This window comes from Prunus mume, linkage group LG8 (assembly GCF_029339155.1).
Source record: "Prunus mume cultivar Tortuosa linkage group LG8, ASM2933915v1, whole genome shotgun sequence".
Taxonomy (NCBI): Eukaryota; Viridiplantae; Streptophyta; class Magnoliopsida; order Rosales; family Rosaceae; genus Prunus; species Prunus mume.
Genome location: NC_142705.1, coordinates 1,669,323 through 1,683,432, shown reverse-complemented (window position 1 = coordinate 1,683,432; position 14,110 = coordinate 1,669,323). Strand labels below are relative to the sequence as shown.

Genomic DNA, 14,110 nt, shown 5'->3' with positions numbered 1-14,110 from the left:
TGATACTTGGTCAAATCTGCACTTGCCCATTTAATAAGGAACCCGAAAATGAGATTCTGGTTGCAATGGAAAGCGACGCTCAAAGGTTCCATATTTTTCTTGTTTTGGCATGGGAATGGTGAGGTTTCTAAAATATAACATTTGCCAGGTGGTCCTTGCCTCAAACAGTATCAAATAACAAGTTCTGGATGAAGAAGACAAAAGAACATTGAAAGTTTCCAAAATAGAATTAAATTCCTAATTTTCATTCTCTTTTCAGCGTCACTTTTGAAAGCAAATAGAACATTAAGCATCTCAAATCAACAAACACAAATGATATCTGTGATGGCTGCGGCGGTTGACATAGGAGGGACCCAACTCAAGCATTTGATTCAGTCTAGCTCGGTGAGCTGAGCTCTCCTTTCTGCAGCTCTCTTCCTAATAAATATTCCCCACCTTAAAGCGGCTTTGAGCTTAAGCCATCCAACTACAGCCTTTCCTGAGCTCTTTGCTTGCTCCTTCCTGAATGACTGGCCTATCTGAGGCTCATACTGTACACTGTAATTGTAACAAGCCTCATCAGAAGCACCAAAACCCGCTCCTGCTCCTACACCGACTCCCACACTAAATGTCTTGAGCAGTCTTTGCATGTCATCACTCTCCAACATCTCTGAACTCCTGAAACGGATTTCATCAGCCACGAAATCTTCCAGTCCACTCCCGTTGTTTGGCCGTGACCAATCTCCTGAAAAATGTGAACCTCCAACTGGCATGTAATCCATGCTGCCAGATAATGCTGCTGGTTCTGGGTTATTAAATTTAATCAATGCTGTTTGATCGGACCTCACAAATGGAAATTCAATGTACTGAGGGACTGATGGATGGTTATTTTCTGTTTGGAACTGTTCGCCGAATTGAGAGGTATACTGCTGCCTATTCTGAGCAACTGCAGAATGGTGGTCTATAGCATAATTGTTGTGGTCGGCCACAGTCACAGGTGCAGCTGAGGCTCTCGTAACCTTTTTGTTGCTGACAAGAGAGTGTAAGACTTTTCCATCATATTCTATGACTTGATGCCAATTATCATATGCCCTCTTCACCAGAGAATCCACTGAAACCTGCATGTAGAGCTCCAAATGGGTGAGCTATGTTTAAAGTGATAAGTAATTATCACAGCATTTCCCAATAGTTAAAAACATCCAACCTTCTGACTGTGGGTAAGCGACTCCAAAGGAAGAAACTGCCCATCAGCAATAAGGCCCCTGAGCTCATAAATATGGTTGAAAACAACACCAGTGCTGTGAGTTTGATCAGTGTAGTAAACATAGAGCTTCCCACCCAAGACACAAGTTTTTGCATGCTCCACTGTATTTTCCCACATCCTATTGGACATCCCACTCCCAAGCATCTATATTTTGAAATTTAGAAGTAAGAATACCAGAAAAGCAAGGGAGAAGGGTGTTTAAAGATAAATGCAAGAGATGCTTACGCTTCTTAATTTCTGTTGGTCCTTGACAAGGAGGCGAAGAAAGTCTTCAACAGTTACAATCTCAGCCTTAATCAGTTTTTTGTGCAGAGCTCCATCCTTTGCTATTCTATCCAATCTCCAAACTTCGTCATGCAAAGCCGGTGGGTAGTGTTTCTTGTACACTACAAATGGCAGAAACAGTGACTTCATTAAGACAAGCTTTAAAGGTATTTTGTAATACATATAAAGGAATAACGGCATATCAGACTCAAGGTACACTAACCAAAATGTATGACACTGCAAGTCAGGAAGATATATGAAAGAATCCGAAATGACCAAGAAGTTTATGTCATCAATCCTAATTATGACTAGAGGAATGCATTCTGAGTCTGATCAACTAATACTGGGTTATGCTCTCTGCCCCAGGCAGACATAGTGGCTCCTAGACCCCCTAACTTGATTAGCATATGTACTGCAGACTGTTCTATCATTAGTAAATGCTAAAATGGCAAACTTCAGAAAACTCACATTCTCCCCTGTGATCTTTAACAGAAAAAGCATCTGTTTTAGCCTCACAAATACGAATACCCTCACAATATCCAGGGGAAATCTTAACACCAAGCCTGAATTTCCTGCTCCTTGTCCAGCTAGAATTGTCAGTGAAGGTAAGATCTCCAAGAGTACCTACCCCTTCCTTGAGAGTAATTTGTAGATCCCCTGTCAAAAGTGGCCTTTTCCCCTCACGTTCCTTTACTTCATGGTTTTCAAAGTGTTCTTTGGTCCAAATATCATCAGCTTCCTCATTAAAGTCACCTTCCAGCACCACAACATTCAGTTTTGCAGCTGATTCAGGCCCTGTTTGCAAAACAGTGCTTGTGCTGTGGTCTAGCAAGACGACATGAATTGCTGCTCCTTGCTCTCCTTCAACCTTTGCACCTGTGAACAGATGAGGAGGCATTCTTGTTTTGGATTGTAGTTGCAGAGTTCTTCCTTCTGGGCCCTGTATTCTTGGTGGTGGAGACCTGCAGTATTTTGGAAAGTGCAAACAATGAATTTGATACGGCTTCCCACCCCAACCTTCCAACCAACACACCATTACAGAGAAAGAAACAAAACATGATAATTTACGAAAATCTGAAGAAGAAAGCATAACATCTGCTTTGAATATTTTTAAATTCTAATTGGAACCATAGTCTAGGACTCTCAAAATGAACCAAGGAGACACTACTATGGTTGAAACAAACCTTCCAGCCAGTTCAGCATGGTCTAACTTTGTCAAAGCACGCTCCACTTCTTCACTAACCTGTTACTCAAAAAGAATTTCAGAATGATCAAAAGGATGCTAACTTGCTGCAAACAATGCATGGTTTTACATATGACTGAAGGCAATGTTTTGAAGAAAGTATAGCCAGGAAATACTACGTGCCACAGATTTTTTTCAGCATTATCGATGGCAGGATACTAACAACTTAATGTGCTTTCTTTGTTTAAATTAGTGGGAAAAGTAAAACACACGGAAAGCCATACTATGCATAAAGTGACTTCGCAGGAAAAATAAAAATGAAATGCTATAATTCATTGTTTTGGAAAGGTGGGAAAGGGAAGAAAACAATGATTTGCTATCCCAGAAGGGACTGATCATCATCTGAGTGCAGCTAGTTTCAACCTCAACTCCACTCTAATATGCAAAGAGTGACAATCTGACTCACAATTCTGCGGAGAAGAGGCTCCAAAGATGAGCAAAGTCTTTGCAAGCTATCTACCTTCAAAGATTCCACAATTACACTGCAAATAATGAACTGTATAAACAATAGTCTTTAAAGAAAATGATATTGAACGCTTGCATAGAGATGATTCGAGAGGGGAGTGTAGATGCAAAATAAGTCAGCCTAAAAATTCTTACAATTGAATTAGCACCTACCCCTTAATTAGCAGAAACAAGTCATAAAATCCAAATATCAAAGTAGGAAATAAAAACCTTGCCAAAGCGGGCAATCTCTGCTTCTTTGGCTCTGGCGGGTGGCCTTCTTCTGCATCATCATCCAATTCCACGCCCTCTTCATACCCTCTCTTCTCCACCCTCATGCTTCCTGAACTTTCCATTTTCAGAAACTTATCCAACCCTAGCCGCCAAAACTCTTCAAAAAATACTTCCCAAACTTGGAAACCCAAGATGGATCAAAGTATATCCACGTATACAGTCACAGAAGCTTCATAGAATGAAGAACTCAATCAAAACCTATTAAGCGTCAAGTTTTCAGACCCCAAACGACAATCATGTCTTTTTTTGTTTTTCCTCCCTGATCTAGGTATTAATTGAAAAGATGTATTTGTTGAGTTTTTGGTGGATCTACATCGTTTTCTTTTCTACTTTTATATTATGTTTGATCTAAAAAAGATTATAATAATGGGTCTGCATGTTAAAATATTATTGCCCCTTAAAATAATTCAACGTCATGGCCTCACAGCTGGGGTTGGATGTGCCTTGTGAGTGCATGAACGTTGAAAGTCCGTCCGAACCGCGTCTTTTGGTGCAACTTTTGGATTTGTGACATATTATATATTAATATTTACATATGTATCAGTCCTTCGACATCATTATGTTTTGTGTGTGTTGTGTGGAAGGATAAGCATCATGCAACAAATGGCGGTGAGGCAGTGAGAGCCGTTGATTACTTGATTTTGCGTAAAGATGGAGGAGGAAGTCAATGGCTGGCTGTCAGTGCACCTGCGCCGACAGAAAAGACCATTTATGAGTTCACTGCCAAACCCTGTTCAAGTAATTTGAGGTTTCCGTTGGTTTTGCTAATAGCTGTGGAACCCATGTTCTTGGAATATTGTGTCGAGTCCAAAATTTCTTCACCTTCAAGATTTTGTTTTGTTTGTTCAAATATAATTGATGACTTGAGTGGCTTGAGTAGTCATAACACTTGATGCTGACATATGACATGCAAGTATATTCTCAAACACCACTCTATTCATCATGAAAGTACAACCTGGGATGAGATTGCTTTTCCATTAATTGTTTTTCCATTCATTTATGTGAAGTAAATACATGAGTAATCCGTAATAGGAATGCAACTCCTTATTTTGATTCCCATTACAGATTAGTATACTCTTAAACATCAGTTTTCTGTGATCTATGGAGGCCACCAAAACCCTTGCATGAATTAATGCACTGGCGGATTGTAAACATCATCTCATTGTAGTAAAATGGGAAAAGGGATCCTTAACATTTTGTTTATAAAGCAAAATCTGACATCTATATGCCATTTGTGGGCAATACAAGTACAACTACATTTGGAAGAGAGTGAGAGAGAGGGATCATTTTTGCTGTAACAGGGGAAGGAACAATCCATGCAATTTTGCTTGGTTGTATGTATAAATACCGCAGAGAAAGACGAATCAGTAGTTGAACTGAACCGAACAACTTGCAATCCGGTTTTACAAACTATAGCCCTTCCCAACCCATTTGACGGGCTCGTCTTTCCCACAACAAAGTCACCTTTCTCTCCTTGATAAACAATGCCTGAGCACGCTCTCTTGCCTCCTCACAAGTTTCTGTTGCAGCATTGCACTTTTCTGCTTCTTTCTGGTACTGAGAAGCCACCCTCTTTGCTTCAGCAAATGTGATGTTCATGTGTCGGGTGTGCTCTGCAGCAACAGCCTCTTGCAACTTCAATTCCTCTGTTAAAAGGTCCACAAACTGCTTCTCCATTTCCTGCTTCAGATCTGGGTCATTACTTCCACAATCTGTTCATCAACAAAAATAATTACAGACCCATGTACCTATACATAGTTCGCAATAAACAACTAGGGAAGGCATTTCCCAGAAGCAATGGATGAAAGCTTATAATGACTATTAAATATTTGTTAACAGATTCTACTGACCTTGTTGCCAAGCTAATACTAATGAATGTAATGAAGGAAAAGGATAACACAATGAGTTGAATGATAGGATGCATTCTAACCTGTGACTGAGAGATTGGCCAATCCTGCAAAAGAATAACAAAAACCAAACCATGACATATGTTATTATAGGAGTAAAAATGAACTCTCAGATTACAATAGATTTTGGGAAATGCCTTTGAGAATCAATAGATTTTCCCAGCAGATTAATACTCATTGCTAGCATATTTGAGAATCATTATATGTTGAAGTGAGACTTTCCAGCTCCCAGGAGTATCCGAAACATGGTTAACAATGTCTGAGTTTAGAACTGGTTTATGTTGCCACAAAATGAGCGCATTGTGGATTCACAAACTCAGATCAGAAAGACTTCATACAGCCCATAGCAATTTTAAAGAGGGAACATATGATATGCAGGTAATGCTGTATTTCCTTTCAAGCACCATAGTATAACAGAGTAAAGACATAGTATAACAGTGCAAGTAAAGACAACACAAGGCAAGATCTCAACTTTACTCAAAACTCAATCAAACAAGAATTACCCAACAAAAGAGAACAGCTCGGAAAAAAAAAACAATAACACCAGATCAATGCCACAAACCTATCAAAAGGGAAATTATAATTTCACTCTATTCAGCTTAAAATCAGACACAATAAGAAAAGAAAAAAAAAAGGTAAATCTAAACCTGAATTGGGTTCCACTTCCTACATATATTCCCAACATATAGGCAGCTCCAAATCAAAAATTAGCAATAAGAAGGATTTAAACCCCAAATTGATGACATGGGTAACCATAAGTTTCATTCCAATTAAGAAAACATCATACTTTCAAAAGAACCCAGAAACGAAACATAAGAAATCAGAAATCAAAGCGACAAGAAACCCATATTGAGAAAGAAGGAGAGGGAGAGTGGTACCAGGAGCAATCTTGAGAAGGGACAAAGGAGGAGGGCAATCACAGTTGCAGGTTGGGCAAGAAGTTTTAGAATCCCCCAACCTTATACTCTTCTTGAACCTCCAATACAAGGCCGGACCACATACCCCCAATGCTGAAACTACTGCAAACACCACCAAACAACATCTCAAAAAAGTAGCAGATCGCCTTGACATCTCTCTCTATCTCTCTCTCTCTCTCTCGATGTGTTTTTCCTTTGTTAGTGTGTCACTGTATTTGGGGAAAGCGAGATCTAACTTGGAATCTATGACTGCTAGTTTTGTTAAAGCAAAACTGTAATTTGAAGAAGTCAGTGGCTCCCCATTAAATGAGCTGTAATCATGAAAAATAATGTTACAGTGGCGGAGGTAGTAAGTTTAGTTTGGTAAAGAACCTCTGTTTTTCCCTCAAGTCAAAGCAATTATTACAAGATCTAGTGTAACTGTATGAGCGAGCGAAAGCAACACATATTCTTTAACTTCTTAATTCTGATATAAAAAAACTTAGATATAGCGGGCCTGTTGTAAGCTTTTCCTTTGTGGGGATTTAGAGTCTTGGGCTTTCATGATGAAAGATTATTTCACCCAGTCCAGAAACCAAACTAGTGTTGAATTGCATGTGTTCAGAACCAGGCCCATGCTTAAGGTTGAGGTCTTTCCATCTTCCATGGAGAAACGGCACTGAATATGGGCCGATCACTAATTATTGGTACGGTAAAGCTTGTACATATCCTATCGATTGATTTTTTTTCTCTTTTTTTGGGAGATGACTGATCACTTGATCTTATCGGTTACAAGGATACAACGCATGCGTGGTCCATGATTTAATTAGTGACTGGGGCTCGAGATTTGAGTCCCTTTGTGTCACCCCCCCTCTTTGATTTTGATATTTTATCTACAATCCAATGACAATGACAAAGCTTAATGCTTCTTAGCAAGCTTGCTTTTCTTTCAAGCTACTACCACAAGTTGCTTTTTCTTCCTCCCCAAGCTCGATGTCTTCAAATCAAAACAGAAATTTCTACCTCCATATTTCCGGAAGGGGAAAGGGAAAAACAAAACCCAACCGCAATGTGCGGCAAGTTCAAGTATTCACACCCTACACTTGTAAGGCCGAGAAAGCCCCACGTCGCTCATTGAAGTCACCTTTCGCCCCAAACATAAGCCATTAAGCTGAAGCCACCTCCGCACCTTATCAACAGACCACAAACATAATAAAACCCCCAAAAACTCTCCCGTTCTGGTCACTCACTTTCTCGAAACCTAGAAACCATAAGAAACAATGGCGAAGAAAACCATGGATGTGGTGAAGGGTCTGGATTTGCAGAGGTACATGGGGCGCTGGTACGAGATAGCCTCATTTCCGTCAAGGTTTCAGCCCAAGAATGGAGAGAACACGAGGGCTACCTACACTCTGAGAGATGATGGGACTGTGAACGTGCTCAATGAGACTTGGTCTGATGGAAAAAAAAGCTCCATAGAGGGCACTGCATACAAGGCCGACCCCTCCAGCGAAGAGGCCAAACTCAAAGTGAAATTCTACGTTCCTCCATTTTTGCCCATCATCCCTGTTGTTGGTGATTACTGGGTTTTGTATATTGATGAGGATTATCAGTATGCTTTGATTGGCCAGCCGAGCAGGAATTACCTTTGGGTAATTTTTTTATTTTATTAAAATTGCCTTTGGAGATTTGTTGTGCTTTGTCTGTATTTGGATTTAACTTTTCTTCTTTTTGCTTTTTGGGGGTTGGGGAATTTGATCAGATATTAAGCAGGCAGCCTCGTCTTGATGATGAAATCTACAACCAGCTAGTTCAAAGGGCCAAGGATGAGGAATATGATGTTAGCAAACTCCACAAGACACCGCAGAGTGAGACTCCACCGGAAGGAGAAGAAGGCCCCAAAGACACCAAGGGCATCTGGTGGTTCAAATCCCTCCTGGGAAAGTAGACAGTTTCTGATAGCAATAGCATATTTATGGTTTGAGGATGTGTAGGTATTTGTAATAAGAAACACTAAAAACCCCTTTTGGCAATATCAGTCTAGACTAGGGAGTGTCGTTTGTTAATTTGTGTATGTTTTAGTAGTTTGTTTGTTGCAGAGTCTAGACTGTTTCTGTGTGTATGCGATGAACTCTGAAGAAGCCTGTTAGTATTGAAAAAATTCCTTCTGTTTGGTACTATGTAATTTGTACCTGTGGATTTTGAATGATATTTTGATGAGATCACAGCTCATTAATGATATTTTGATGAGATCACTCTTCACTTCAAAATTTTCTGTCGGTTTGATTTTTATGAGCTTCTGCAATGGAGGAGGACAAAAAACAAGTGGCTTACAGTTCAATTGACGTGTAGGTGTAGGTGTAGGGTATATCTCTTGAGAGAGGCTTCTTTTTCCGTTCTTATCAACATTTAATCCGTATGGAGGACCATGTCGACACGTATCTTTCTCTGGTTACATGGATATTTGTTCGGTGGAGGCGAGGCGAGGCAAATGAGGACGACATAGAGATTCTTACAGTATCTTAATCACTTGATCACTTGAACTGCGACCAAATCAACATCATAACAGCGCCCTCGTCCTGCAATGGACTTTCAGTCATCCATTAACATCCTGGACCTTTCACTTATGTCCGATATAACTCAGAATTCTTTCCTATCCTCTAAAATCTGAAAGCAATGACATATATTTTATAAAATTGTAATGAGAATATCACATACACCCAGGCAGATGCGCAAACTCGTGTTTCCAAACAGAAACAATATTTAATACTATAATAGCAGGAGACCTCTATAAATATTCGGTTTCCCTTCTTTGATATACCTAGGAAAATGAGGAAAATCCACACAATTCTACCAAGCAAACAATTGACAAATGTTATGAACATATTACAATCGTTAAATTGTAATCCATCAACTTCAGCACCATATCAAGGGATTGTCATTGTGCATGCTACTCGCCGCAGAAGCTTACAATATGGTACAACACTGATTCGCCTGTTTTGCCTGCTTGTAGAACATCTGTTTCAAAAGCCACCGTCATCATCTTCTCACATTAAAAACAAACTTCAATTCCAAATTTCAAGAGGCAAATATTGTGGTTTAACACATTTTTGTTTGCATCGGGAATTACAAATCCATAATCCCTTCCTCGCCAAATAATTAAAAAGAACAATGGAAAAAAAAAAGGTTGTAATCAGTCATGATATGTGTGTGTGTTCCACAGCCAAGACAGATTGGCAAAAACAAATTATAATACATGAACCTAATCTTCAAACTAAGATAAAATTAGGTGGGATCTTCCTAGCATCATGTCGTTGGGCAATAATGGTATTTTTCCAAAGTAAAATCTTGTACAGTGAAAACTTGACATTGCTTTTCTAGACTCAACTAAGGTAACATAACCCTTGTTCAAGCACCACAACACGTTTAGAAAGCCAGGCAACAAGTCATTTTAAACAATGATGCCTTCACATGATCGGCAGTGTATCTCATCATAAGTGCTATTTAACACCATAATATTTGTGGCAGGCAAAATAACATATTGCATTATCTCACACCTAGACACACCAAAAAGTTGTGTTCTATCAACTTTTCTTGATATTGAAAGATCCCAAAGCCATTGACATCACACTTCAAATTATAGGTAATTCACATGACATGGGCTTACACACATATGAAGATCAAATGTATTATGTGAGAGTGTGCAGTGGCAAATTCATAGTCGTTCACAATAATTGTCTGTACCTGCGATGCTGCACTAAGATCTGAACTCTTCTCAACTAAACTGTCAAGTCTCTCACCTCGTGCAAGCACACTATCAATGGTCTTATGCTGAACCAAGGAAAGAAACACCAAATAAGCCGGGTGAGAAATGTAGGAGATGACCAATAAGCAACGGCATATACTAAACAAAGATAAATTTATAACACAAAAGATATCTCCAACTTATTTCAGGAAAAAAATTTCAGCAGATAAGGTCCATGAGGTTATTCAGTTGAAGATCTTCTTTTGGCCTTTACTAAACAAAACAAATATGCCAAGTTGGAGGTTCCACTTAAATACAAAAGAATATTTACAACAAACAAACAGACGTACTGAATCCACCAATAAAAAGATTATAAAAACAGACACGACAAAAATATGTAGAACAAAATGTAAATGAAATAGTGCACTACACTCACAAGGATAATTTTTGTTTCATCTAATTCCCTCTGAATTTTCAACAACTTATCAGCCTCTGCAGGGTCCTGAAAATTGAAAATAAAGAAAGAAGAAAGTAGCTTCAGTTATAACTCATGAAACTTCATCTGTATTGTCAAATCAGAAAACATAATCTTGATAAATCAGAAAACATAATCTTGATAAATCAGAAAACATAATCTTGATTAACCATATGTTGCCTTATGACTCCAGATAAACAAACGAGGGCAAAAACAGATTAACAGACACACCTGGAACTTGGTCAGGGCCTCACCCAAATAGGGCCATGTTTGTGTGCTGTCCTGTTGTGCAGTCCTCCAAGAATCACCAAATTTTTTCTGATATTCATCTAGCACCTGCCAATCGCAGGAATCAATCAGATATTTGATGAGACAAACATGAAACAAGCTGGGAGCACTATATTTAAGGTAGTCCATGAAACCAATTATGCAAAAACCTCAGGCACAACTAATTACAAATCAAAGCCAATTGGATCTCAATTTCTCACTAGGGTACCATTTAAGCTGAAGCAACTAGCCATCACAAAAATATGGGAAGCAAGGTATGGCAAATGAAGGGATTATTCAATGTATGAATACACTTACGCTCCTAGAAAAGGTACATATTGTGTTACCTGGTTGAGCAAAGAAAATGCACTTCGGACAGGATAGTGGTCATCCATAAAGCCCAGCGCACAAAGACCATTGCTGTTGTAAGCATGCACCTTATATTCTATGAAGAAACAACACAAAGAAATTCAGAGTTTATAAAAGCATACTGAAACTCCGACAAAAGATAAACAAGAAGAACAAGAACTTAAATGAGCGTCTAAGAAACACATTCAAAATTATAACAGTAATAACCCTGAGAGCAAGACAATCTGTGCCGTATGTTTTAGTGACCTTATTTACATAAATTTCTAATAAAAACGTGCCAACAAACTCCAATAAACAATTGCATCTGATGCCGAATGAAATTGGGGCAATGCAAATTCAAGCCTCAGATTCTATAATCACTACAAAAGTTTAAAAGAAAACCCGAAATTTACAATTGCAACAAAATTCTGTAACCTCAAATCCAGGAAAAAAAAATATACAAACAAACAATATCACACAAGACAAGAGAGTTGAAAACTCCGGAAAACCGAGATCCCAAATCAAACCAGATTAATCAGCTAAGGATTTAAAACGCAAATTAGAATGATCAGAGCTGTCATCAAATTGGGAAAAATTATTAATATCGTATATAGCGCATAGAACACCTATAGAGTTGAAAACAAAAGTGAATGCAAGGGGGATCCGCGAAAATTGGGGACCCGAACCGAAAGAAATAACGGACCTTCATGCTTGACGGACTGACGTTGTCCGGATGGGGTCCGTTTGGCAACGGTGCGACCGACGAAGACGATGAACTCCTTGACGCTGGACCTCTGGAAGTAGCCGAAGTGACTGGTATCGGAGGCGTTGGCCAGAATGATCGGGTCGGATTCGTCCGGGTTGCACTTGAGGACCAGCAAGGCCGTGATCTTCATCTTTCTTCTCTGTTTCTCTGATTCTCCGTCCCTCTGTTACTCTGTACAAAAGATCTATTGGGGTTCGGAGGGTTCTTGTAACAGAGAGTCTGAAGTCTGGTGTTTGATTTGGGAAGTTGGGGATTTGGGGATTCGGATCGTGGAGAGGTGAAGAAAGGGAAAGTAAAGAATTGTGTTCTAGCAAGAGACGGGTAGGGATCCAGTGCATTTAAAGAATCTTTAGATACGGTGCAATTAGGTCGGCATCGCCGTGCACTTGTATGACTTAATATATGCCTTATCCTTTTCCTTAAAAAAAAAACCCCTAATTATGTATATATATATATATATATACATTATTATTAATTATGTATATATATATATATACATTATTAAAAAATAATAAACACCATAAGAATGTATAAAAAAATCTTAAATTTAAATTTATAATATGTATGCCTTATACTTTTGCTTTATTCTCTACGTCTACGCCATAGTCTATATAAAATCCAACTCATTTGGACCGCCTTTAAATCAATTCCTTATTCCCATGGCCAACAATTTTTAATTCCTCATGCTTTTTCAAAATTTAAATTCCTTATGCTTTTATAAAAAAATTTGAATTCCTTATGCGTATCTAAAGATATATCTCTTTATAGTTAACGGGTTTAGTCCACTAAAAAAAGACATTAACTTGCTGATTAGTGATCTCAAATTCAAACTCTCATAGAACCATAGTAGTGTGAGCGAGAATCCTTCTCTCTAATAGCTTATACTATCAATTGTACTAAAAAATATATATCTCTTTATAAGAAACGCTAATCTTCGTTATAGTTTACATTAGAAGTGTATATAATGTATATGGTTATTTATAAGTGTGACTGCTTAATCTTGATAGTAAATTCTTTATCGCCATTTTTTAAATCAATTAAAAGGAAATTAAATCACAAACCTATTACAACATTGAAAATATAAGTAACACTGATATATTCACTTATTAGCTATATTCATATGAATTATATCCTGTACATACAAGATCGGAAGCACATTGGGCCTAAGAGGGGCACATGCCTCCTCCCACACCCATTCCCTTGTTTTTCATTTGTTATTTTATGTATATAACTTAATGGAGTCTAGTTACAAAATTGCTCCCAAAACATGAATCTCATATCCCTCTTTATTATTTTCTCATTTATTATTGAGAATATATATATATATATATATTTAACTCTCTTCATCCCTTAACACATGTTCTTCTCTCTCTCTCTCTCTCTCTCTCTCTCTCTCTCTCTCTCTCTCTCAAATTTCCTATAAATATTATAAGAGTTATTATTGAAATATGAAATGAAACAAACTAATGAAATAGAGTTTTGTGACAAGTTAGACTCTCAAAAAGGAAAAAAGATACTTGACTTGTCTAAGGTGCCCTACTGTCAACAACTCATGGTTCGCCTGTACATGAAGGTTTAGCACTTGTAGTTAGACAATGACAGTAATCCTGTTAGAGGACTCAAATTTGAAAAAATAATCCCCTTAATTTTGACTTATGCTCTTATATATTTGTTAATTAAAGGTCCATATTGTTGTTGCTCACATGATCGATAACACACTTGCATGAAAACGGGGATAACATTGTTTTGCTATTTCCTAATAACGCTATGACACGCGTGATAACTTTTTTACATGGCATATCGTTATTCGCCAGAAATAGCAAAGTAGTGATATTCCGTTACAACCAAGTTTTTCTGCACGCGATTGGATAATTGTGAAAGACAGGGTCAGGTGTAACTGGTTATCCTATTGAAGATTACTCCCGTTAGATCTTTAGCCATTATAGCATTATGAATGAATGAATTCAATTTGGTTTTATAACAAACTTCTCAAACAATAGTGAAGCAGCAGTAGAATATCTGGAACTGGAATTCATGCAAACCGTGTCTGAAACGCCTAATTATAGAAAAGCGGGGGTTTCAAAAAACCGTTAAGGCTTTTAAGGTTACAGATGCCTGGTTTCCCGCGAAAGAAATACAAAGCCAACTGTTCCAACTCCATCAGTCTACAAAAATAGTAAATACAGGAATTGACCCCAAAACTAAAAACGGTTATCCT

At 38.2% G+C, this 14,110-nt stretch overlaps 4 protein-coding genes across 6 annotated transcripts; 1 reads left to right on the top strand and 3 right to left on the bottom strand.

Moving 5' to 3' along the window:
* Nucleotides 1–215: 215 nt before the first annotated feature.
* Nucleotides 216–3,980, bottom strand: LOC103341237 (calmodulin-binding protein 60 E). 3 transcript variants are annotated; one of them, XM_008244726.3, is made up of 7 exons: nt 3,426–3,980; nt 3,157–3,232; nt 2,692–2,750; nt 1,976–2,469; nt 1,469–1,629; nt 1,184–1,387; nt 216–1,097 (listed from the first exon to the last, which is right to left on the bottom strand). In XM_008244726.3, exons 1-7 carry the CDS (start codon nt 3,548–3,550, stop codon nt 372–374), a joined length of 1,845 nt encoding a protein of 614 aa, XP_008242948.2. In that variant the 5' UTR covers nt 3,551–3,980; the 3' UTR covers nt 216–371. The 3 variants fall into 3 exon arrangements, with proteins under 3 accessions (XP_008242948.2, XP_016651946.2, XP_088898880.1); XM_016796460.2 differs by having other exon boundaries at nt 3,369–3,701; XM_089042754.1 differs by lacking the exon at nt 3,157–3,232 and having other exon boundaries at nt 3,426–3,782.
* Nucleotides 3,981–4,633: 653 nt separating this feature from the next.
* Nucleotides 4,634–6,584, bottom strand: NKS1 (ubiquitin-associated protein (DUF1068)). Its single transcript, XM_008244727.3, has 3 exons — nt 6,274–6,584; nt 5,419–5,442; nt 4,634–5,200 (listed from the first exon to the last, which is right to left on the bottom strand). The coding sequence occupies exons 1-3, from the start codon at nt 6,464–6,466 to the stop codon at nt 4,899–4,901; spliced, it is 519 nt and encodes a 172-aa protein (XP_008242949.1). The 5' UTR covers nt 6,467–6,584; the 3' UTR covers nt 4,634–4,898.
* Nucleotides 6,585–7,481: 897 nt separating this feature from the next.
* Nucleotides 7,482–8,541, top strand: TIL (temperature-induced lipocalin). Its single transcript, XM_008244728.3, has 2 exons — nt 7,482–7,943; nt 8,054–8,541. Exons 1-2 carry the CDS (start codon nt 7,572–7,574, stop codon nt 8,237–8,239), a joined length of 558 nt encoding a protein of 185 aa, XP_008242950.2. The 5' UTR covers nt 7,482–7,571; the 3' UTR covers nt 8,240–8,541.
* A 418-nt stretch (nt 8,542–8,959) lies between these two features.
* On the bottom strand, nt 8,960–12,249 carry YKT61 (SNARE-like superfamily protein). The gene is made up of 6 exons (XM_008244729.2): nt 11,830–12,249; nt 11,126–11,223; nt 10,743–10,847; nt 10,473–10,538; nt 10,036–10,122; nt 8,960–9,309 (listed from the first exon to the last, which is right to left on the bottom strand). The coding sequence occupies exons 1-6, from the start codon at nt 12,020–12,022 to the stop codon at nt 9,259–9,261; spliced, it is 600 nt and encodes a 199-aa protein (XP_008242951.1). The 5' UTR covers nt 12,023–12,249; the 3' UTR covers nt 8,960–9,258.
* Nucleotides 12,250–14,110: the final 1,861 nt, after the last annotated feature.

Excerpts from the sequence above, each read along its gene's own strand:
- YKT61 (XM_008244729.2), bottom strand. The coding sequence starts at position 12,022 with ATGAAGATCACGGCCTTGCTGGTCCTCAAGTGCAACCCGGACGAATCC. Across the intron at positions 11,224-11,829 it reads TCAGTCCGTCAAGCATGAAG|AATATAAGGTGCATGCTTAC; the intron begins GTCCGTTATTTC and ends GTTTCTTCATAG. Across the intron at positions 10,123-10,472 it reads ATGAAACAAAAATTATCCTT|CATAAGACCATTGATAGTGT; the intron begins GTGAGTGTAGTG and ends TCCTTGGTTCAG.
- NKS1 (XM_008244727.3), bottom strand. The coding sequence starts at position 6,466 with ATGTCAAGGCGATCTGCTACTTTTTTGAGATGTTGTTTGGTGGTGTTT. Across the intron at positions 5,443-6,273 it reads CCTTCTCAAGATTGCTCCTG|GATTGGCCAATCTCTCAGTC; the intron begins GTACCACTCTCC and ends ATTCTTTTGCAG. Across the intron at positions 5,201-5,418 it reads GGCCAATCTCTCAGTCACAG|ATTGTGGAAGTAATGACCCA; the intron begins GTTAGAATGCAT and ends GTTGATGAACAG.
- TIL (XM_008244728.3), top strand. The coding sequence starts at position 7,572 with ATGGCGAAGAAAACCATGGATGTGGTGAAGGGTCTGGATTTGCAGAGG. Across the intron at positions 7,944-8,053 it reads CGAGCAGGAATTACCTTTGG|ATATTAAGCAGGCAGCCTCG; the intron begins GTAATTTTTTTA and ends GAATTTGATCAG.
- LOC103341237 (XM_016796460.2), bottom strand. The coding sequence starts at position 3,550 with ATGGAAAGTTCAGGAAGCATGAGGGTGGAGAAGAGAGGGTATGAAGAG. Across the intron at positions 3,233-3,368 it reads TTGTTTCTGCTAATTAAGGG|TGTAATTGTGGAATCTTTGA; the intron begins GTAGGTGCTAAT and ends CATTATTTGCAG. Across the intron at positions 1,388-1,468 it reads ACCAACAGAAATTAAGAAGC|ATGCTTGGGAGTGGGATGTC; the intron begins GTAAGCATCTCT and ends TTCAAAATATAG.